This window comes from Rosa chinensis, chromosome 4 (assembly GCF_002994745.2).
Source record: "Rosa chinensis cultivar Old Blush chromosome 4, RchiOBHm-V2, whole genome shotgun sequence".
NCBI lineage: Eukaryota > Viridiplantae > Streptophyta > Magnoliopsida > Rosales > Rosaceae > Rosa > Rosa chinensis.
In genome coordinates, this window is record NC_037091.1 from 36,082,699 (window position 1) to 36,105,315 (window position 22,617).

The 22,617-nt window shown below is 37.9% G+C and overlaps 1 protein-coding gene across 1 annotated transcript; it reads left to right on the forward strand.

Annotated features, from left to right (window-relative positions):
• The first annotated feature begins 341 nt into the window (after positions 1 to 341).
• Positions 342 to 8,444, forward strand: LOC112196844 (protein transport protein SEC23). Its single transcript, XM_024337312.2, has 12 exons — positions 342 to 1,439; positions 1,545 to 1,718; positions 2,617 to 2,778; positions 3,870 to 4,012; positions 4,804 to 4,879; positions 5,003 to 5,175; positions 5,291 to 5,372; positions 6,139 to 6,216; positions 6,611 to 6,772; positions 6,878 to 7,141; positions 7,235 to 7,339; positions 7,719 to 8,444. The coding sequence occupies exons 1-12, from the start codon at positions 687 to 689 to the stop codon at positions 7,863 to 7,865; spliced, it is 2,319 nt and encodes a 772-aa protein (XP_024193080.1). The 5' UTR covers positions 342 to 686; the 3' UTR covers positions 7,866 to 8,444.
• Positions 8,445 to 22,617: the final 14,173 nt, after the last annotated feature.

Below are 22,617 nucleotides of genomic sequence, written 5' to 3' on the forward strand. Positions count from 1 at the left end.
AATCACTACATTTCATCACCTAGCCCAACATTACTAATATCCACATGTTCAAATCTAAACACAACCAAATCCAATCGTTACCAATTTACGCATTGAGCGGTTATTTGAGTTGCGCCAAAAAATAGAAAGTTTTTATTTTTTTATTTTTTCCCATTTGCGTAAAGGAGTGAGCATGTAACGATTCTCAAAAGTAACTAGAGGTATATATCAAATTTAGTAGTCTACAATTATTTTCATTTATTTCTCTATATCTATACAAATACAGAAAAAAAAAAAAAAAAAGAAGAAGGAAAAGACAGTCGTGTTCATGGATGGAGCAGTAGGAAAGGAAAACTGGTTGTCATAGAAGACGGCACTCCCTCTCTCTCTCTCTCTCTCGTACAACCTTAGGATCTTCCTCTTATAATAAAACACAAAAGCGTTAAACATTCCCGATTCAACCTTCGAAACTCCCAACAACACCTATAAACCATACCCACCTCCAATTTCTGCGTCTCTCTCTTTCTCTTCCCTTCTCTCTCTGAATTGCTGGTGACCCCTTTTCTCTCTCCTTTCTCACGGGGGTCGTCGAGTCTCCTCTCTTCTCCCCCCAAAAAAAAAAAAGAAAAAAAGAAAAAAAAAAAATCCAAATCCAATCCCAATTCCCCCAATCCAATCCTCCGATCAAAACCCTCGGGAATTGTGCAATGTCGGAGATGGCGAACACCGACCCTGAGGGGATCGACGGAGTGCGCATGACGTGGAACGTCTGGCCCCGCACAAAAGTCGAGGCCAGCAAGTGCGTGATCCCACTCGCCGCCTGCATCGCCCCGATCCGCTTCCACACCGACATCCCCACGCTCCCCTACGCGCCTCTCCGCTGCAAGACCTGCTCCGCCGTCCTCAACTCCTTCTCGCGCGTCGACTTCAATGCCAAGATCTGGATCTGCCCTTTCTGCTACCAGCGCAACCACTTCCCTCCCCACTACTCTATGATCTCCGAGACCAACCTCCCCGGCGAGCTCTACCCTCAGTACACCACCGTCCAGTACTCCCTCCCCATCGATTCGACAACCCACTCGCTCCCGGCGCCGGTCTTCGTCTTCGTGCTCGACACGTGTATGATCGAGGAGGAGATGGGGTATGTCAAATCGGCGCTGAAGCAGGCGATTGGGCTGCTGCCGGAGAATGCTTTGGTTGGGTTCATCTCCTTCGGGACTCAGGTGCAGGTGCATGAATTGGGGTTCCCCGAATTGAGCAAGGTCTATGTGTTTAGGGGGACTAAGGAGATTTCCAAGGATCAGATTCTGGAGCAATTGGGCCTGGTTAGTTCCGGCCGGAGGCCCGGTCCTGTTGGAGGAGGGTACAACCAGCCAAAGGGGTTGCAGAATGGGTTTCCTAATTCAGGGGTCACCCGATTTCTCTTGCCTGCTTCGGAATGTGAATACACGCTCGATGCGGTGAGTTTGGGGTTTGGATTGATTGATTCATTGGTTTTTGTGTGGATTTGTTTTAGATGGTTGTCAATGGTTGAGTTGTGATCCAATGTGTGTTGTGAATTTCAGTTGTTGGATGAATTGCAAAGCGACCAGTGGCCTGTGCCGCCTGGTAATCGGTCGTCTAGGTGTACCGGAGTGGCGGTCAGTGTTGCAGCCGGTTTGCTTGGGGCTTGTGTGGCTGGAACTGGGGCACGGATTGTAGCCTTGGTTGGTGGTCCGTGTACTGAAGGGCCAGGAGCGGTAAATGCTTTATCATTCTGGCTATTATTTTATAATTTGTACAGTACATTACACATTTTAAGTATTCTTTGTCATGTCAATCCCTAATTTTAGAGATCCCATTCTCCTAGTTTATTGAGATATGTATTTCGTGATAGGCTTCAGTAATCACACCCGGAGTGGAATAATTATAATTGAAATATGATGTGTGCCCACGATGCAAATAGAATTTTTTTTTTTCCATTATTGATTCCTGTCTCATTTGTAATAAGTTTTAAACTTAGGATGGTATGTTGTGTTCTTTGTATCTGTCGTACACGACCAAAACCTTTCCTGGATGTCTTCTCTCTTCAATACTTTAATTTAGTTGTTAAGAAGGCATAGTCAGTCTTCTTGTTTGAAGCCTTATTGATCTTTCCTCTGCCTTGTGTTTTAGTCTGCAACCTCCAACAATTCACAATACATTTGATAACTGTTTTCAATTTGTCTACCAAGTCTTTTTAGTTTTTAATTGGTCCAGGACTTCGAGTCTGTTATTTAAGCAATCCATTTCTCAAGTGTCAGATTAACTTAAATTATATGATTTTTTTTTTACGTGCAATTTTAAAAATTTGTGCTGTCTGGTCCTAATTGCTACTTGACTCCACAAACCTTTTCTAAGACTTTTAAAGTAAATTATTTGCTTTATTGAGTTTTTTATTTTTATTTTTTTTCATCTTTATGTCTGGCTGGTCTTAATTCCTTTGCATATGTAACTTTGTGCATTACAGTTTAGGTAGGCATATTGGACTTGGGGTCACTTGGTTATGTTATCTCTTAATTGATCAGTGGAATTGTCTTGCCCGGAAATAGTAATATTTGAAATATGTTTTCCAAATTCTGGAAGATAAATATATTGAATCTTGTTGATATTATGCAGATCGTTTCAAAAGATCTATCAGAACCAGTACGTTCCCATAAAGATCTGGATAAGGATGCGGCCCCATACTTTAAGAAAGCAGTCAAGTTTTATGATAGTCTTGCGAAGCAGCTAGTTAGCCAGGGTCATGTCTTAGACCTCTTCGCATCTGCACTGGATCAGGTTTGTCTTGGCCTGTCTTTTGATTCAGTTGTTACTTCTGCATTTCAGGCTGAATTTCTAGTTTTGCATGTACACTACATGTGCTGATCGGCGTACGATTTTCGTATTTGGTGAATTCTAAATAGTGCAACGGTTCACTTATGTAGCTTGTTAGGCTCCTAGAGTAGCTGGTTGCCAAATTAGCATGAGGTTAAGGCTTTTAATGATCATCTGAAATTGATTTCTTGTGAAAAGGTTGAGAGAGGTGATGACCCTTCTCCCTCATGGGTATATGAAATTAATAGCCAAACTATTATATTTGAATTGTATGTCCTTGATGAGCTTATGGCATTGATTTTTTTTTTATCAACAAGCAATAAAGCATCAGAGGTAGTTGTACATTGATCAAGATTTAAGGATTTATATTTGAATAACCAAGTCTAAAGTTAAACAGTTAACTGTGATATTGCCAATTTCATGTTTATATTTCAGAAGCTATTCTTAGCAATTTTTTTGTTTGATTAGATTTTTATTTCAAATTATGGTTCAAGGCTAAATAATATATCTTATGTCTATTTTAACTTGAGGAATTCAACTGTCTATTGATATTCAGATATTCATACTAGATCCTCTAGAAAGTAGATAGGAAATATAGTATACGTATTAAAAAGTTGTTCTTTTAAAGAAGGGAGTGTTTTCTCACTTGCAGTCCCTTTTTCAGACTCCTATTTTCAACACTTCCTGCACTTGCACTCACAAGTACATACAAAAAACATGAATGTATATAAAAGGGAGTGCAAGTGTAAAAGATTTGAAAAAAAAATGTCAGATTTGTTGACTGACAACCTTTCTTTTTTTGTTGTTGTATCATTTTTTTGCTTTGTATCTGCTTGAACAGTGAGGATCCCAATTCTCTCTCTCTCTCTCTCTCTTAATATGAACCTCTTGAGGGTCACTACGTCAAGTCTGAATATGTCTTTTGGGTTGTCCTCTTCAGCTGTTTAAAGTTATCTTGGCTTATAATTTGAGAATATATCAGTTTTCATTCTCTTTAGAACTTTTACCTGGATTTACTTGACCATGCATTGACTTGAGGGAACTGTAATGTATAGGTTGGCGTTGCAGAAATGAAAGTTGCAATTGAAAAGACAGGTGGACTTGTTGTTCTGGCAGAAAGTTTTGGTCATTCTGTATTCAAAGATTCTTTCAGGCGTGTCTTTGAACAAGGGGAGCAGTCTCTTGGCCTTTGTTTTAAGTGAGTTCAACATTGTAAAAATTTCAAGTTTTCATATTTTGAGTTGTTGTCTGGGTAATAGAATGTACTATCATAGTTATGAGAATGATGCAGTAATATGGAATCCTGTTCTTTGATTTTGACTTTAAATGCATGTAGACCTTGCTGCTTAACCATGATAAACTAGCCTCTTGTTGCGCACTCTGTGTGTGCCATTTGGTTTTTTGTTTCCTTAAATAGACTCAAATTATAACAAAAATAATAAAAAAAGAAAAAAAAAAGGTAGTTTTTTCCCCTCACGTTTTGTTGTCAACTGCAGTTCTCCCCGTGTTACCATTTTTTGATATAATATAAACCATGGGCATGATAGGAAGTTCAAAAATAACCATTCTAAGATATAGGCCCAAGTCAGTTGCTTTTTTTTTTTTTTCATGATTTTTTTTTTCGGTGGTGGGGGAAATAGTATTGGCAGAGAAAGGTAGCAATGAAGTACTGAGGGATGCATTTTCTTGTCAGCACTATGATATCGTAAATAACTAGATCAGTGAAATGTTAGTTGGTTTCTGTTTTGCTGTTGTTGGGTCTGAATTATCACAGGCAGTTGCGGTTCACACTTGAATTTCTAGTTGTAGGACTGGTAGCTGTTGAAAATTTTTAATGTTCAATGCTTCATGCATGTGCATGTACACATGAAAACAATCTCTATACCCCATTTCATCTCTTGTTCATCCTTTGATTGAATTTCACTATTTATCTTTATTTGAACTCTACTCTATGAAATGTCAAGCTCATCCTGAAATTCTTTATTTCAGTGGCACCCTTGAGATCAACTGTTCAAAGGACATCAAAATTCAGGGGGTCATTGGACCTTGCACGTCATTGGAGAAGGTGGTTTGATCACTGAGAACGTGTTATTATTTGTGTATATGGTGTTATATTTAGATGTTTAAAGTGAGTAGAAATGAGGCTTGCGCTTGTGGAATTTGATGTTAACTATCACATGCCTGGCAGAAAGGACCTGCTGTTGCCGATACTTCCATAGGAGAAGGGAATACAACAGCGTGGAAAATGTGTAGCCTTGACAGGAGTACTTGCTTGACAGTTTTCTTTGATCTATCATCAAGTGATCAGTCAAATACACCAGGAACAGTAAACCCACAATTGTATTTGCAGTTCCTTACAAGGTATGTCAGAAGATTACAAGAAGAGTGCATTATATAAGATCTTGGGTTACAAATGTATCTTGTTGACTGTTAATGTCTTCATCGCCTGAGTTTCATTTGCCTCGTGTTATTGTAGTTTTCAAAACCCTCAAGGTCAAATGATGCTTCGAGTAACAACAATTACTAGACGATGGATAGACAGTTCTGTTAGCTCAGAGGTTTGTACAGTATCTTTATCATTTTGGGACATTTTGTTGTCAAGGAACTTGGCCTGTAAATTAGCAGGGTGTGGTGGAGCTTGGTTTTTTAAAGTACCTTTTTTTCTGGGACTCCAATGTTGACGTTGCATGATTGTTTTCTGATATGGAATACACACACACGCACACAAACATTTCCTACCAAGTCATGTTCTTTGTATCTCTCGTTTTATGTAATTTGATGTCTTAACTTTCCAGTATTCCTATGCTAAATCGATGTCTAAGCCTAATTTGGAACAATACATGTAAAGGGAGCATGCAAAATTGGCTTGTTACTCGTTTTAGCCATGTATTTTGCATAACGAGCTGGTTTTTGGTTTTGTGTGTTGATATTGTTTAATTGGTTTTGCATAAGTTGAAAACAGTGCATTTGAGATTGTTGGTCGATACTAGGTTAGGTTCACCACCTTCAGATAATATAATATTCTCTCTTCCTTACTGCAGTTAGCAAGTACTGAAAAAATTATTTAACTCTATGAAATCTTTCAGTTTTGCCAGTATGGACCATTTAAGTATGTTAGGTTTAGAGATGTAGTTCTGTTGATAAGTTTTTGCTGCTATCTGTCTAATGTTTTTGTTATTATTATTATTATTATTTTTTTAACAAGAATTTAAAACACATAAAGATGGAACCTGTTTTGTGTGGTGTTCATATGGCAAAATAAGGCAACATCATGCAGACTTCCCTTTTCTTGAGACGGTTAACATGGGAACTTTGACCTTTCAGGAATTGGTTCAAGGATTTGACCAAGAGACTGCTGCTGTAGTAATGGCAAGAAAAACGTCTTTGAAAATGGAGACGGAGGTATTTTCCAATAACTCCATCTTCTGTTATTTTGCATGTGTTGTCACATTTTTTACATAATGTATGATATAACTCTCCATTTTGGGATTAAATGGAGCTTGGAGTTTCTAAAAATGAAAGATATACACTTAAAATAATTTTACTATACTTATTGATAAGTACCGATTCTAAATTGTTATACTCTTAAATTATTCTATTTTTGGAAGTTTGATCAGTTTCGTTTTCCTAGGTTGTAAGGAAAGTTATATGGTATTTCCATTACGAATATATTCAGCGGCTACCCTCGTATTATCAATGACATGTATTTTCTTGGTTCTTTACCAAGTTTAATTTGTTTGGTTTTCTACAACATTGCAAACACTAAATTCTCAAATTTGTTTTTTGTTTCATCCAGGAGTCATTTGATGCTACCCGATGGCTGGATCGGGGACTTATTCGTCTCTGTTCCAAATTTGGTGACTATCGGAAAGATGATCCAGCATCCTTTACTTTAAATCCATGTTTTTCATTATTCCCTCAATTTATGTTCAATCTCCGGCGCTCGCAATTTGTACAGGTAACCATGATTTGCCCCTCTTCTTTTATTCATTTTGATATTGATTGTTTGTATGCACTATGTATTATATTTACCATATTTGGATCTAAAATGGGGAGTTTGCAGGTTTTCAACAACAGTCCAGATGAAACTGCCTATTTTCGCATGCTGTTGAATCGGGAAAATATCACCAATGCTGCTGTCATGATTCAACCATCATTAATATCATACTCATTTAATTCTCTACCTCAGCCAGCATTGTTGGATGTTGCTTCCATTGCAGCTGATCGTATTCTGTTGTTGGATTCATATTTTAGTATAGTTATTTTCCATGGAATGACAATAGCACAGTGGCGTAACATGGGATACCAGAATCAGCAAGAACACCTGGTATGCGTGCCTAATGCTATGGTTCCCAGACTGGTTCTGTGCATATGTTGCAGTTGTTATAACTTATTATTGACATATCTATATGTGTTTCAGGCATTTGCACAATTATTGCAAGCTCCTCATGATGATACACAGATGATCATTCGTGAACGTTTCCCTGTCCCTAGGTTGGTGGTTTGCGATCAGCATGGTTCCCAGGTTGGTATTGCTTGCATCTGTACTTGCCTAAAATCAAGTAGTGTTTCTCTGAACAAAATTAGAAATTTGTTGACTTACAGATGTAGTTACTGTACATTTCAGAAATAGTTTGACACTGCTGTATATTAATAAGGAGGACCTCTAATGAGGACCTTACGATAATGACCAAGCAAGGACTTTTAAATGAAATGGTTGTTATGAGTCTTTAAATTTTAGTCGATATTTAAATTCTTAACATACAGTTCTTGTAACTGTTCATGTAAAAGTCCTACTTGGTCCTTATTGAGAGAGACCAAGTATATATATTTGTGTGTGTGTGTATTGTAGATATTAATCATGGATTGTCTATGTTGTCTTATATCCTATTTATGCTCTGCAGGCAAGGTTCTTATTAGCAAAGTTGAACCCTTCGGCAACATACAACAATGCACATGAGATGGCTGCTGGATCAGATGTGATCTTCACAGATGATGTAAGTCTTCAGGTCTTTTTTGAGCATCTTCAGAGGCTGGCAGTGCAATCTTAGGAGCTGGATAGGGTTTCAGATTCAACAGTTATACTCGATTTTGGTGTGGGGAAATACAGTTGGTTTAAATTTTCTGCCCCCTCTCATCCTCCTGTTTCGATCAAAATAGTTTTCCTTTCCCATGTATCTAACAAGAGGTCAGACCCCACATTCTTTTAATAAGGAAAAGCTTGCAACATTCTTTGGGGTGCAGTCTTTGATTGAACAGGGACACAAAAATGAAACGAGAGTTCGATATGTGGAAAGAAAGGTTGACGAGAGATGTAACTTATAGAGGCTATACTGCGTCAGCAGCGTAGCCTGTCAGGAGGATATTTTGTGAGATTTATTTACTTTTTTTTTTTTTTCTGTGTAATCAACCAGGTCAGAACTCGGGAAGTATTGTCTTGTGTGTCTGAATTTTAAGTTATACTCATGAATTTGTGATGTAGGTTGTATTTACTTTAAAATACATTAGGCCAAAAGAAATGTCTGGATCCATCCAGGTTGAAATTGAGTACCATCAATGTTATTGCATATGGCTGTAGAATGATTTTACGATATATGTTGCACTTGCTTTAAAGAGGCCACTTTCAATCATTTCCTTGGATTTAGTAATTTTCTTGTTGAGATTGCCCTATTCATTTCCTCAATATAAATTCTGTCATTATATGTTTTTCCTTTGTCATCTACATGCTCTTGTTTCTGATTTTCTTTTCAAGATCCCAATTGCGTATTGTACTGGTAATTTTTCTTTATATCATTTTTGTAAATGTAAGCATATGAAAGTTCCCAAATATACTATCCTAATACTAGTGAGGATTTGTTTTTTACCACTTCACACTTGGATATCCGAGTTATATAAGAAGGGAAACCTGAGATCTACAAGAAATCTATTTTTTTCTTTTATTTGGTCATGGTAAAGGGATCGTTTGTAGGAGATTCAATCCATCTTGACAATTTAGATTTTTGGTTTCCACGAGTAGATTATTTTTTAAAAACCAAGCCAGACCCTACTAATTTAAAGGCCAAGTTGTTTGACAATAAACTGTCCAAACATGTTAAAAGATACTGAACAAACACTGACATACCTTGTAAAAAACTGCAAACACAGTTGTTGGTTTACTGCTTCCTCAGAGAAATCAGGTGGCAGCCCTAGTCCATCGAGGCAAATGGATGAATTTGAACCCGAGCCAAGCCCCAAATCACTCAAACAGCCTCCTCCCCGACTCTTCACTCTCAAGAGTAGCCAATCCCAATCCCTTACTCAAAAAGTTGATAAAATCATGAAGAGCCCATAAGTTTTCTCAAGATTTTGGTTCTAAAGGAGGCTATTTGCAGAATTGGAGTAAGAAATAAATTCAATTTGAAGAGAGTTGGAGAGTTGTAGTTCGATTTAAAGAAAAGGAGTTTAAGGTATGATCATGCTTTGATCAACTTTCCTTGTTTTCTTTGGATGGTTTCCTGACTTTTTGATTGTTCATGATTGCCATGGCTTACTATAGTTCTTTGATTCTGTTTTGATCTACTGATATTTTAGGCTGTTGAAGGAAAAGAAGCGCATGATTGCGTTGAGCACTGGATTGTAGAAGCTTATATTGATCGATTACATATCCAGGTATGCTTCAAGGCTCTGGTTTAGTATTCCAGTATTGATATTGAGTGAAATCAATTAGTAATTTTGCGAATGAATACAGTTCCGAGTGTTGTTAATTTAATTTTTTTTTTTTTATCTAGTGTAGTTAACTTTATGAACACTTGGATTTCGAACAAATAGGAAAATGTCAATGGAAGAGAGAGAAATCATAGGAGACTTCGCCGGAGCTCGGTCACCGGCAGCTGGAGTCCGGTCATCGGCCGCCGGACTTTGGTCACCGGCTACCGCCCGCTGAAATTTGCTGAAAATCTCATCAGAAAGTTTTTTCGCCCCCAATAGACCTCTATTTCCCCTATTGCCCTCCAATAGACGTCTATTGCCCCCCAATAGACGACTATTAGCCATGTATTGCTCCCCAATAGACTACTATCAACCATGTATTGCTTCCCAATAAACGTCTGTTGCCCCCTAATAGGACCTTCAGTCGCAAGAATGGGAACTAATCTCCCTAAATTTAGACAAATAAACCTTTGATTATAGAAAAAAAACAAGGAGATTACATCAATTCAAAACGTCTATTGCCCCCCAATAGACATTCAAAACTTTTTTTTCTTTCCTTCTGTCCCATTACTTAAAAAAAAAAAAAAAAGATCTGGGCACCCATGTCTTCTCCCTCTTCTCCCTTCGCCGGTTGCAGACTCGGGAATCTGGGATTTGTTGCAGAAGCAGAGCAGTGGCACGAAATTCTGAAGAAATTGCTCATCAAGCACACCACGCGTCAAGTGGGCTCGATCTCCGCCTTCATCTCCCTTCCGTTGCCTTCCTCACCTTCTGAAACTTATAGGGCTTGCCGAAAAATTGTGAAGACACAGCGTCAAGGCAGAGCCTATAAATAAGGAACAATTCGGAGGCAAGTTTGTCATCTAGCTTTGAAGGATCGGCCAGTCAAATAGTCGGAGATAAGGTGATGAATCTCAAAGGATTCAAGCTTAGAGAGGAGAGTTTCGGAGGTTTCGATGGCGGAGGTAGGTCTGTTGCTCTGCCACAGATCGGCGTTGGAGTCGAAGTCGGAGTCTAGGTATTTCAGGGCACATCGAAGCTTAGAGAGAGAGAGAGAGACCAGATTGGAGGTCGAATATAAAGGAAGCCGTTAGTGGCCGTGCTGGCAATGATGGAGTTCCACGGGTTGGCCCCTTCTGCGAGAGAGAGAGAGAGAGAGAGAGAGAGAGAGAGAGAGAGAGAGAGAGAGAGAGAGAGAGAGAGAGAGAGAGAGAGAGAGAGAGAGAGAGAGAGAGAGAGAGAGAGACGCTGATCGTAGAGGTCGGATTCGGAATCTGGCAGGGGAGGGAGAGAGAGGGGAGAGAGAATTGCATAGCAGTGTTGTAGTTTATTACTTAAGCTGAGGGTATATTTGTCATTTCTCTTTAAATTGTGTTAATGAGAATAAAAATCTCTTGCTGGGGTAAGTGGGATAATTTTCTCTCATTTTGGTGCTTTGGGTCAAGGACCCTATAATTTTCCCTACAGAGAGTAATGCAAAGAAGTAGTTATGATTTTGGCTTCATGAGCAATGGGGATACCAATTGCTAGCGTATCATCTAGTCAAACTTATTACTTAATTAAGTTCACATTCATATAGTCATTTAATTATTGAAATTATTTCAGTGGTTTATCAAATTTGAATACTTGTTCATCTTTTTGTTTCATCGCAGTAGATGAAGCAAATTGTTTTGGAATTCGGACTTGGTATATATAAGTATGGGTGCGGCTATTGCCACCCTACAATTTTCTTAGTTCACCCTACATACATTTGAATTATTGAAAGACTATATTACCCAATTACAAAATGACTAATAAGTACACTAATTTTCTAAAATACAAATCTGTAGGGAAAACGAAATACATAACTAATTAATTGCATACAAAGACTACTTAATTTCTCATTGGACAACATCAATCTTCATCTTCTCCACCCAAATTAAAATTTATTACTATTTTTTTGTCTTTTTGTTGCCTCCTCAACATTAATTCGTTATTCAGTTCACATAACTATTACTGTTAATTTCATCAAAATCTTTGCAATATGTTTTGTGAAAGCTGAAAGTATAAATTTAAAACACGAAAAAAAAAAAATCAATCCCTTCTTCATTGCTCATAGTTGTTAACTTACTAATTTTTTGACATGGATTGAAATAGAAGAACATTGAAACTGAAAGAAAAAATAAAAAAAATGGAAGTAAATCAGATTATGATTTCATTAGGAAACTTTAATATATTTTAGTTTTTTTTATTGGTATAAATTAAATGAGAGATTTTCGTTAATTAATTAATTTATTTAGATATGTCATATAAGGATATTTTTGGAAACAGAATTGGGTTAGATAAGTAAATTTAATAATTGAAATTAATATGTAGGGTGTAATGAGCATGTAGGATGAACAAAGAAAATGGTAGGGTGGCAATAGCCGCACCCTATAAGTACATATGATCTTTGTAGAAACTCAAAATATAAGCGGCTCAAGTTGAGCTTGTATAAATGTATAGTATCCCGAAATGGTATGAGTTTGTACTATAAAGCTTGAGGAGTTAAGGGCTTGTGCACTCTATTACAATCACATGCACTTGCAAATTAAAGCAACTAAGCATGTTTGGTAAAATATGTTGAATCAAAAGTACATTACTCCAATAAAAAAGACAAATAAAAAACCAAAAATAAAAAAACAAATGTTAAAGTTTTAGATAACGTTTAGGGTCCTTGACCCAAAGCATCAAAATGAGTCAAAATTAACTCACTTACCCCAACAACAGATTTTTATTCCCACTAACCCAATTTGAACCGAAATAACTATTTTGCCCTTAATTTAATTACTGAATCACACTTTATGCCAATCATCTCTCTCAGCACGACTCTCTCTCTCTCTCTCTCTCTCTCTCTCTCGGCTGGGCTTGTGGAACTTCGTCCACATCAAGTTCGGCTGGGCTTGTGGAACTTCGTCCACATCAAGTTCGGCCGGAGCATTTAGGGCTGATCTTCTCGCCCAATTGATTGTCAACTTCAACTCCCAGCAGCGGAGTAGCTACGTCAACGAGCTTAGGATTCTGGTCAACCTGTCCGATCGAGGACGCGCCGTGGAAGATGCAGGTGAGGAGCAGACATCGGCGTGAAAGATGCTGGTGATGCTCAAATCTAAGAAGAGCGCCGTGGAAGATGTCGGTGATGCTCAAACCCAAGAAGAGCTTCGTGGAAGATGCCAGCGAGGAGCAGCCGCTGGCGTGGAGGAGTCGAGAGCTTTTCTGGAGGATCTGTCGATTTGGTTTCGATTGGGTGCTTTTGCACTAGGATATGTGGATGATGCCCAGCCAGGTGTTGAGCTCTCCGATCTCCACCTCCGCAGAGAACTGAGAACAAAGAGAGACAGAGTTGGGCAGCATAAGGGAGTAAACATGGGTTTGGTTGGGCAGCAGAAACGCGATGATGGTGGGTTTGCTCCAATTTGGTGCCCAGAGCATTTTCTGGGTGCCCAAATCAATTTTTATTTATTTTTTAAGTAATGGGATAGAAGGAAAGAAAAAAAGTTTTGAATGTCTATTGAAGGGCAATAGATGTTTCTAAATTGGGGGGCAATAGACGTCTATTGGGGGCAATACACGGCTGATAGTCGTCTATTGGGGGGCAATAAACGTCTATTAAAGGGCAATAGATGTTTCTAAATTGGGGGCAATAGACGTCTATTGGGGAGCAATACACGAATGATAGTCGTCTATTGGGGGTAATACACGGCTGATAGTCGTCTATTGGGGTACACACGGCTGATAGTCTTCTATTGAGGGGTAATACACGGCTGATAGTCGTTTATTAGGGGGCAATACACGGCTGATAGTCGTCTATTGGGGTACACATGGCTGATAGTCGTCTATTGAGGAGTAATACACGGCTGATAGTCGTCTATTGGGGGGCAATACACGGCTGATAGTTGTCTATTAGGGGGGGGGGGCAACACATGACTGATATTCGTCTATTGGCAGCAAAAACACCTTTCCGATGGACGGCAGCCGGTGACCGGATTCCGGTGGTCGGTGACAGGACACCGGCGAAGTCTCTGATGGTCTCTCTCTCTCTCTCTCTAAGTAACAAAATGGTGAGCGTAAAATGATATTAAAAAAAAATTAAAAACAAAAAAAAAATCTTAATGAGGTATTAGGGAATACCTCTTTAGAGTGTTTTTGGTAAGACGGAATTAAAAAAATTAATGGGGTAAGTGGGAAAAAAATCTCTAATAATGGGGTAAAGGAACAAAAACCCTTATGTTTAATGTTAAAGTGATGTGACTATGAACATTGACTCAAATGAAGATAACAGCGAAAGTGAGGAAAAACCGCTTGCACATAAATATAATGCATATTCAAGACTTTTATTGTTACTCCAAATTATACTTTAGTTTGGATTATTTCACTGCAAGATGGACTCTCTTACCAATCCAACAATGGGAGAACTCACATACTCTACAGTCTAGAGAATGTACTATGCAATATTTTTAATTACAAAAGCTGCTAACACTATGCCAAAAACCTTATCAGACGACGGGCAAAAACTGTTGTGTGATTTGAAGTGCCATCGTTGTAGAGCGAGCCATTGTCTGTTGAAAATTCAGACAACGGTGGAACATAGTTGTCTGAGAAACACACAGGCAACATGTATGTGTTATAACTATTGTGTGATGGCTCGGTAGATGCCATGCACAGCTGCGGAGCAGTTGAGGCGCTACCTTCAAACAACAGTGCTTGGTTTCAAGCTGTTGTATGCTAAGCTTATCAAACAACATACTTTTATTTTGTGTGTTATCTGATTGATCCTCAAACTTCAATGCTTGGACTATATTTGTTGTATGATTTACATTTGGGACAACAGAGTTCTATTGCAATTGTTGTATGATTTAGTTTTTGGACAACAGAGTTCAATTGCTTCTGTTGTGTGAGTATAAATTAGAAGACACTAATTTGTTAAAAACTGATGTGTAATATGAATGATTGCAGTGTATTTGTCCAAATTTTGGCCATTCAGACAACGGCAGTCGCCATTATATCTATCCTGTTGTCTGATCATTTGAACATCCTATTCTTAAATTAAATTGTGCATTCATTTGGTCATTTACCAAATGAACAGTAGTTCAATAAATGTAAACATTGCAAACCATCAAATGAGTAATCTAACCAATGTTTTGATCTTCAAAAGCAAAATAGGTGCTTTTCCCAATCATCCAAGCCAACATTTAAATTATAAAAGCATTCTAGTACATACCCATCTACTTGGGACATCAAAAGCTGATACATTTATATTGTTCCAAAACATGGCACATATATGGTGCATGAAAATGTATCATCTACTTGGGTCTCTTTGGGTTGTGATTCTTCTTCACAATCTGCAAATGTTGTAGTAAAGAAGTTTGCCTTTTGAAAATGGAGTACTTGAGTTGTTAAAGACTTGAGCTTTGAGGCGGTTTTGCTCATCTAGGGAAGTGTTCCATACCTTGTCACCACATATGAAAAAAGAAGAATAAAAAAAAGGGGGTGAAATTTGTAGACCCCCTTTTACAATCTACACACCCTTTGCATTTTTGTAATATTTCTTATCAATTCACAATATTTTTCTTCCAAAACTACCCTCCTCTCCCCCCCCCCTCTCTCCATCCGCAAAACCCATTCTCTCCTCTCTCTCTCTCTCTCTCTCTCTCTCTCTCTCTCTCTCTCCCCCTCCCTCCATCCATAGAACCCTATTTGTGCAATCAAAGAAGCAAATCATCAAAACTCAATGTAACAAAACCCATAAATTCCATCTTCTAACAATTCAATTCAGCTTCCAACAAACATGAGAGTACAAAAATTCACAAGATTTTCCAAAACCCATTTCAATAATTCAAATGAAAATGAAACATGAGAACCCAAGAAGTTGATTCTCTGACGGAGGAGCATGTTGGTGGTATCGAGCTCTTTGAATCTGGGGACGCATGGAACTGAAGTAGTAGTAGTAGCGGCGAAATGAAAATCCCAATTGCTGGACAAGGTGGATCTTGTAGGCGACGAGGCTCTAACCAGGCCGATGTGCCTTCTCCTTATTGTTGTGCTGCAATCGATGATACTAGGAGCGCTAGTGCTATTAAGACCATTGCTCTTGACAATGGCCGGTTGGGTGTTGAAGCAAAGAGGCCTTGAAGTTGAGGCTCCATATGTCATCATCCTCCCTTTTTTCTTTTATCTGGGTTGGTCTCTCAAATTGGGAAGGAAGGAGAAATAGGGTGGTTGCAGTCATTTGCTTCTTTGATTGCACAAATGGGGTTATGTCGATGGAGAGAGAGAGAGAATGGGTTCTGCGGATGGAGAGTGGGGGGGGGGGAGAGAGAGAGAGAGAGAGAGAGAAGGGTAGTTTTGGAAGAAAAATATTGTGAATTGATAAGAAATATTAAAAAAATGCAAAGACTGTGTAGATTGTAAAAGGGGGTGTGCAAATTTCACCCCCCTAAAAAATTATGTAGATAGAAAAAAAAAAATACAAATGGTAAAGCACCATAGTCTCCAATGTAACAGAAAAGCAAAAACAAAAATTGAAACAAAAAAATATAGACATTTGCTGGAAAAATAGCATACCTTGCCACCATAGTTCCTATTCTGTGAATTATACATTCTTGCAAGTCCAGAAGAGCAACTGATATCAAAGACTTACCAAACTTTTCAATTGCTAGAACATTATATACCAACAATATAACTAGAGGCTACAAAGACTATAAATATTATAGCAACATATTTAATCAAGTTGTTTAAGCACGGAATTAGATGATGTAAAATAAATAAAAAATAATTTAATTGGGTATTATGGCAAAAAATATGTAATTTATTCGGTAAGTAGGTAATCTTATAAGATGTTTAGGTAAATGAGGTTAGTGTAGCTCCAATTTAAGTAAATGAACATTTTCCCTACTAATTAATGGTTATCAGTCAACGTTCAAACAAACATCCTCTAATTATAAATTAGAGTCTATAAATTAATACAAATATGTAAAACAACAACGAACACGCTTAACAGAGGATCAAAACTATTAATCGAGTGTTCCACGTACGCCTACCCAGTAGAGGTGAACATATATGTGTATATGGAAACTCGGTGCAAGTGACGGCATTGAATATACATATATGGAATTAAATTCAAAAATTCAGTGGATATGGGGGTATGTATGAGGAATATCCGGGATGTAGAAAACTTGCCTGCACTTTAGGATATAGGATCAAATGAAGACTCCTGCGTGTGGGTAAGAAATCACTGAAGAGGACGAAGTACCTGGCCCACCCAAACTAACTCTGAAACTAGTGAATCTAGTCGCCTAGAGACCTCAATCGGTGTACAACTAGAGATACTGAGACTTAAGTCGACAAGACCAAGACCCCACACTAAACTAGATAGGAAAAAAATCCACTAGGCTACCCCAGAAAAGCCCTACATAGAAATTAGACAAAAGCTAATAAATATAGGGGTGGGCCAAGGGCCTAAAACCTAGCCCAAAATAGTGGACTAGGTCAGAACCCTTGCCCAACTGCTCGTGGACCAATAGGGCGGTGCACCAAGGAATAGCACTAAGCCCATCAATATGGTAAGGTCCAATCCAACTTCTCCACCAAAGCCCCGTCGTGCATCACCGTCCGGCCAAGGTCAGGCTGACCCACAACACCTGACCGATGTCACCACGAGCCGCCCCACCACGCCATCATCTAGGCGATCGAAGCCGTTCCGTGCCACGCCGCAGTGACATGCATTAGCCTAGAAAACAATTCCTGATCTAGGCCTCGAAACCCCACCACCATCGAACCATGGCACATGCGATCCAAAACACCCAGCAGCAGAGATCATTCACCGAACCATAAAGCACTAACACTGCCGTCGCCGCCCTCCCAGTAGAACCATCTGACGAAGCCCGTGCATATTCCTCCGACCGACTCTTATAGACATGTAGATCTCCCATCCGGCAGCAATCCCATAGAGGCGACGAGGCCAGAGGCCAGCACTGATGCCTTAATAATAATAATAATAATAATAATAATAATAATAATAATAATAATAATAATAATAATAATAATAATAATAATAATAATAATAATAATCCAGCACTGATGCCATAATAATAATAATAATAATAATAATAATAATAATAATAATAATAATAATAATAATAATAATAATAATAATAATATAATAATAATAATAATAATAATAATAATAATAATATAATAATAATAATAATAATAATAATAATAATATAATAATAATAATAATAATAATAATAATAATAATAATAATAATAATAATAATAATAATAATAATAATAATAATAATAATAATATAATAATAATAATAATAATAATAATAATAATAATAATAATAATAATAATAATAATAATAATAATAATAATAAAATAATAATAATAATAATAATAATAATAATAATAAATAATAATAATAATAATAATAATAATAATAATAATAATAATAATAATAATAATATAATAATAATAATAATAATAATAATAATAATAATATAATAATAATAATAATAATAATAATAATAATAAATAATAATAATAATAATAATAATAATATAATAATAATAATAAAAAAACAACAACAACAACAACAACAACAACAACAACAACAACAACAACAACAACAACAACAACAACAACAACAACAACAACAACAACAACAACAACAAGAAGAAGAAGAAGAAGAAGAAGAAGAAGAAGAAAGATTACAACTTATAGATGTAGAGACTACACCAAAATGAAAAATAACAAAAACAAAACTAGATGCAACAAGGCATCGGAAATAAAACCTGACGAGGACAGTAAGAAATGCTAAAATGCATTTGATGAAGCACCGGGCAGACCCTGGGCTATGGAAAACGGTACCAATAGTATGGTCAACCATACTTCCACGCAAAAAAATGTGTCGAATAGAGGGTAGTATGACCGCCTTACCCACTCCACACAAAATAATACGTTGAGTGGAGAGCAATCTTCTACCTAAGTAGCCGAAATTCCAATTCCAAAGTGTAGCAAAAGAAAGAGCCCAGAAAAAATCTTCTGGATCCCAGATGCGAATCCAAACAGAACACAAGACCCAAACAAAGGCCCGTCTTAAGTTGCTATAAAATTGTTAGTTGATTTCGAATCAATCATACTTAAGTGTTGTTGAATTTAAAAAAAAAAAAAAAAAAAACTGAAAAATCAATAAAGAGCTAATTCAAATAGAGTTGTTAAAAGAAAAAAATCAATATGAAAATTTCCATCTACCTTTCCTCGGCGGAGGTAAGGCTCTTCTTATCCTCCATTAGAGGAAATAATCTGCTCAGACTTTAGATCCTTGCTCTCCATCATAAACCTTATGAGGAATTTGGAGAAGGGTTCTTGAAGCTGAAGCTTGGGGTCTTTTCACTGGGTTGCAGTTTGCTCTTACCCTCCCAATTAGGCATATTGTGGTAAAATTAGATTCAGTTGTACTCATTCATCTTATTTGGAGTGTCATTCTGGGTACATGCAGTATTGGCAAATTGTCAAGCTCTTATAAAGACATTTCATTATTCCTTTTATTTAAACACCAGTCTCTCTCCCTTCTCTCTAAAAGCTGGAGAGAGAAAGTAAATCTCGTCCTCTCCTCCCTTTTCTCTTTGGCTTAGATCTGGATCTCTTTGGATCTTGATCGCTGGCTAGAGAGTAGGGGGAGTGCGTTTGCCATTCGGGCAGCTAGTCCTTGTGTTTGATTTTCTTGTTTTGCGGCTTGTTTCCCAACCTAACCACATAGATCCAGTCAGATCCATGAAGATCAATGCCAACGTCATCACCTCAATCCTCCTCCCATCCTTTTTCTTATTTTTCTTCGACCCATCCCACCCAAATCCAGAAACCATTCTTCCCTGGCCAACCACAAGAAGTCTCATACTTTCTATTTCGCTAGAAAAAAGTCCTCGAAACCAGATCTGTATGATGTTATGGACTCTAGAATGACCCAGTCCCTTCGAGGGACAAGTGTGTGGGGGAGATTGGCCGAGATTCCACCACGGGTGCCGAATAAAAGGCTTGCAACTTCATGCTACGTACCGAGCAGGGGAAGGAAGACAGTAGAGGAACCATATCAAGCTCTCCGATGACGGTGCATTCTCTAATGGCGAAGGCATGCTCTTTATGATTTTCGGTAACCACTGACCTGGGCTGGGCCCCTTGTATCTCTTGGTTGTTTACTGGGCCATGTGTGGACCCATTGTTTATGTTGTGTATGTAGTTATGTACCCCTTGTGGGATTGTTTATATCTCTCTAGGCTAGTTGTTTGTTATTAATGGAATCCCCCCCTCCTCTTTTAATAAAAAAAGGAAGAAGAAGCTTTTATAAAGACCTTTAGTCATGTCGTTTTGAAATAAATGTCTCCAAGACTTTTATTAATAAAGGTAAGACCAGAATGACTATTATATATCCTTCCACTATCATCTACAGATAGACAAGAAGTTGTGATGAAGAAACACCATAGTGATACATAGAATAAGACCATTCATTTGACAAGTTATGCTCACTTATTTTATTTAAAGTATGCCTATTTAGCTATGAAGTAACATAGTAATACGCAATGTTCAAACAAACCTGGAAAAAAAATTAATTTTTTCCCTTGCCCTTATAACTAGGACTAGGAGGTTTTCCAGAATAGAGCAAATTCAAGACTTCTTCAGCTGGTATCTTCTTTTACTTGGAGGGATTTTTATTTTTTGATCCCAAAGGTCGACCTCAATTCTTCTTAGTCACCAACTAATCACTATCAGTTCCATTCTTGGATGTCTCTTTTGGCATCATCACCTCGCTTGGGACAAGAATACCTTATTTTCCACAGCCTGACAATGCCCCTACTCATGGTAGATCAGGTTGCACTTTCCACATTTTTCAATTAAGTTTTCGAAAAAGAAGGAAATCTTCGCTACAACTCCAACAACCAATTTTACGATTTTTTTTTCTAGGAAGAAGGGTTTGGAGATTTCATGAGCTACAAAACCCTAAAGCTTCGCTACAACTCCAGCAGCCATTTTTATTTACTTATAATAGCATTCTTATCAAAACCCTAAAGATGCTCTTGCCGCTCTCAAACCCTAAAACTCTAACGGCGCCGGTCAGTCGGCCTCCTGCTCTTCTCCACTGCTCGATGACTTCCATCGAAGATGTCATAGCCACGTAATTCGCTGCATCCCTTGCCCTTGCTAGAGATGATGTCGTTGACATTTCTCATATGACAGGCGGGAGAACCAGACGAGAATACCAAGCCTTCTTGCTAGCTGGCTTGTCCATTAACGACGAAGGCGTTTGGAGGGATGGAACTGCAGCGCCATTTTCGGCGCATTTGGGTACTAGATGGCAGCTTCAAGGTTCAAGATCAGACTCAAAATCGATTTGTGTTCTTCGTCGATCTGCAGAGACAAAAACAAAGTGGTCAAAGGGAATCCTTGGTACTTCAATAAGGCCCCTGTTGTTTTGCAAGCTTACGACGGCTTCGCTGCACCTCAGAGTGTTCTGATGGAGACCCTCTACTTTTGGGTGTTCATTAGTAACATTCTTGTTAGTGCAATGTTTATTTTGATTGGCATTTCCTAAACGCAACAACCAAGAGTCATGTTTGTTGTAATAGCTTTCTACTCTTGGATCCTCGAAAGAATGGAATGCTTTAAGCTTCATGTACCACTCTCATCAATCAGGTATGTCTTGCATACATATGCATGCTTGTAAAGTGGTTAGGACTGAACTTGCCTTTGAATCCTATTATAGGATGCGAAAATCTTTTCAATCCTAATGTACTGATATGAGAATTTTTGGAAGGTTTTATCCAAAGCATTCAAACTTTCTTCATTTGGTTTATGGGCTTTTCCTTTCAAACGTCTGATTTTAATCCATGGATAAAAACCTCTTTTGAAAAGCCTTTCCGTAGTAGAAACCCTAGGAGACCCTAGTTCATTCATATCTTATATATATATGTGTGTGTGTGTTTTTCACGTTGTTAGGGCTCGTGCACCAGAACAGAAAACATATTACTGCTACGTTTATAAAGAGCTTTTTGATCTTTCATCCTCAGAAAGTATTGAGCCAAAATTGTTGTTGAGAATTCTTCCTGAGCTGTTCCTTGTTTAGCTCTTGAAGGATTATCAAATCTCAAACTTTTCTATCAAAAAGTTTTCTGGTTTTATGCTTCATGTGTGTTGGTAGTTCATGCATGATTTGTGCCTTGAGGTGATTGACAACCGAGGTGAGAGTTGTGCCATCTTAAGATTGACAAAGGAGAACAAGGTCGCTGATTTGGAAGTAGCAAAGACGAGGAGACACCGCTGTCCACTAGATTGGTTCTAGTAGATGAGTAGTGTAAGATCTTTATGTACTTTCATATTCATATAGTGGATTGTTCACCGGCATAGTGCCCGCAGTTGTTTACCTCTTTAGAGGGTTTTACTGCGTTAACAGATCTTGTGTTATTTGTGATGATTTTACTTTAGATGGTTTGGCAAATTGAGTAAATCATAACGTCATCAAAGAATCTGTATCTTTGATTAGGACTCAAGTTCTACTTCAATCCTATATTAGGATGCGAACAGGGTTGCACTCCTAAGACTGATTTCTAAAGTTGTTGACATATTGATCAGTTGCTTTGGTTGGAAAATACATATATCCATTCTGTAATTACAATTCCACCGGCCCTTGAGGATAAGCGCATGATCATAAACGTGGCATCCATTGCTGGAACGTATCAAGACATGGATCAGAAGCTTTTTGATGCATCCGGTAAGATTCAAGTTCATGTAGCTTAGTCATGTTTGGTGCATCATATTTACAAGGAAAAGAACTTAATGGTTGATGGCCTTGCAAAAAAAAGTCTTGATCAGGAGTTCGACATTTGCAGACTTCCATCTATACCTCCCGGTTGTTCTTGATGATGCTTATAGGCCTTGTTAGGCTAAGGGCCGTGACTACAACTTATTTCTTAGCTTGTTGTTCCTTTGTTTGGGCCTTGGCCCCCATTGTACCAAAAGAAAAAACAGAAAATTTCCATCCACCTATTTGGCTATTTATGTCTTTTGCTCTTCACACAGACCTTCGGGAGTTGACTCAGG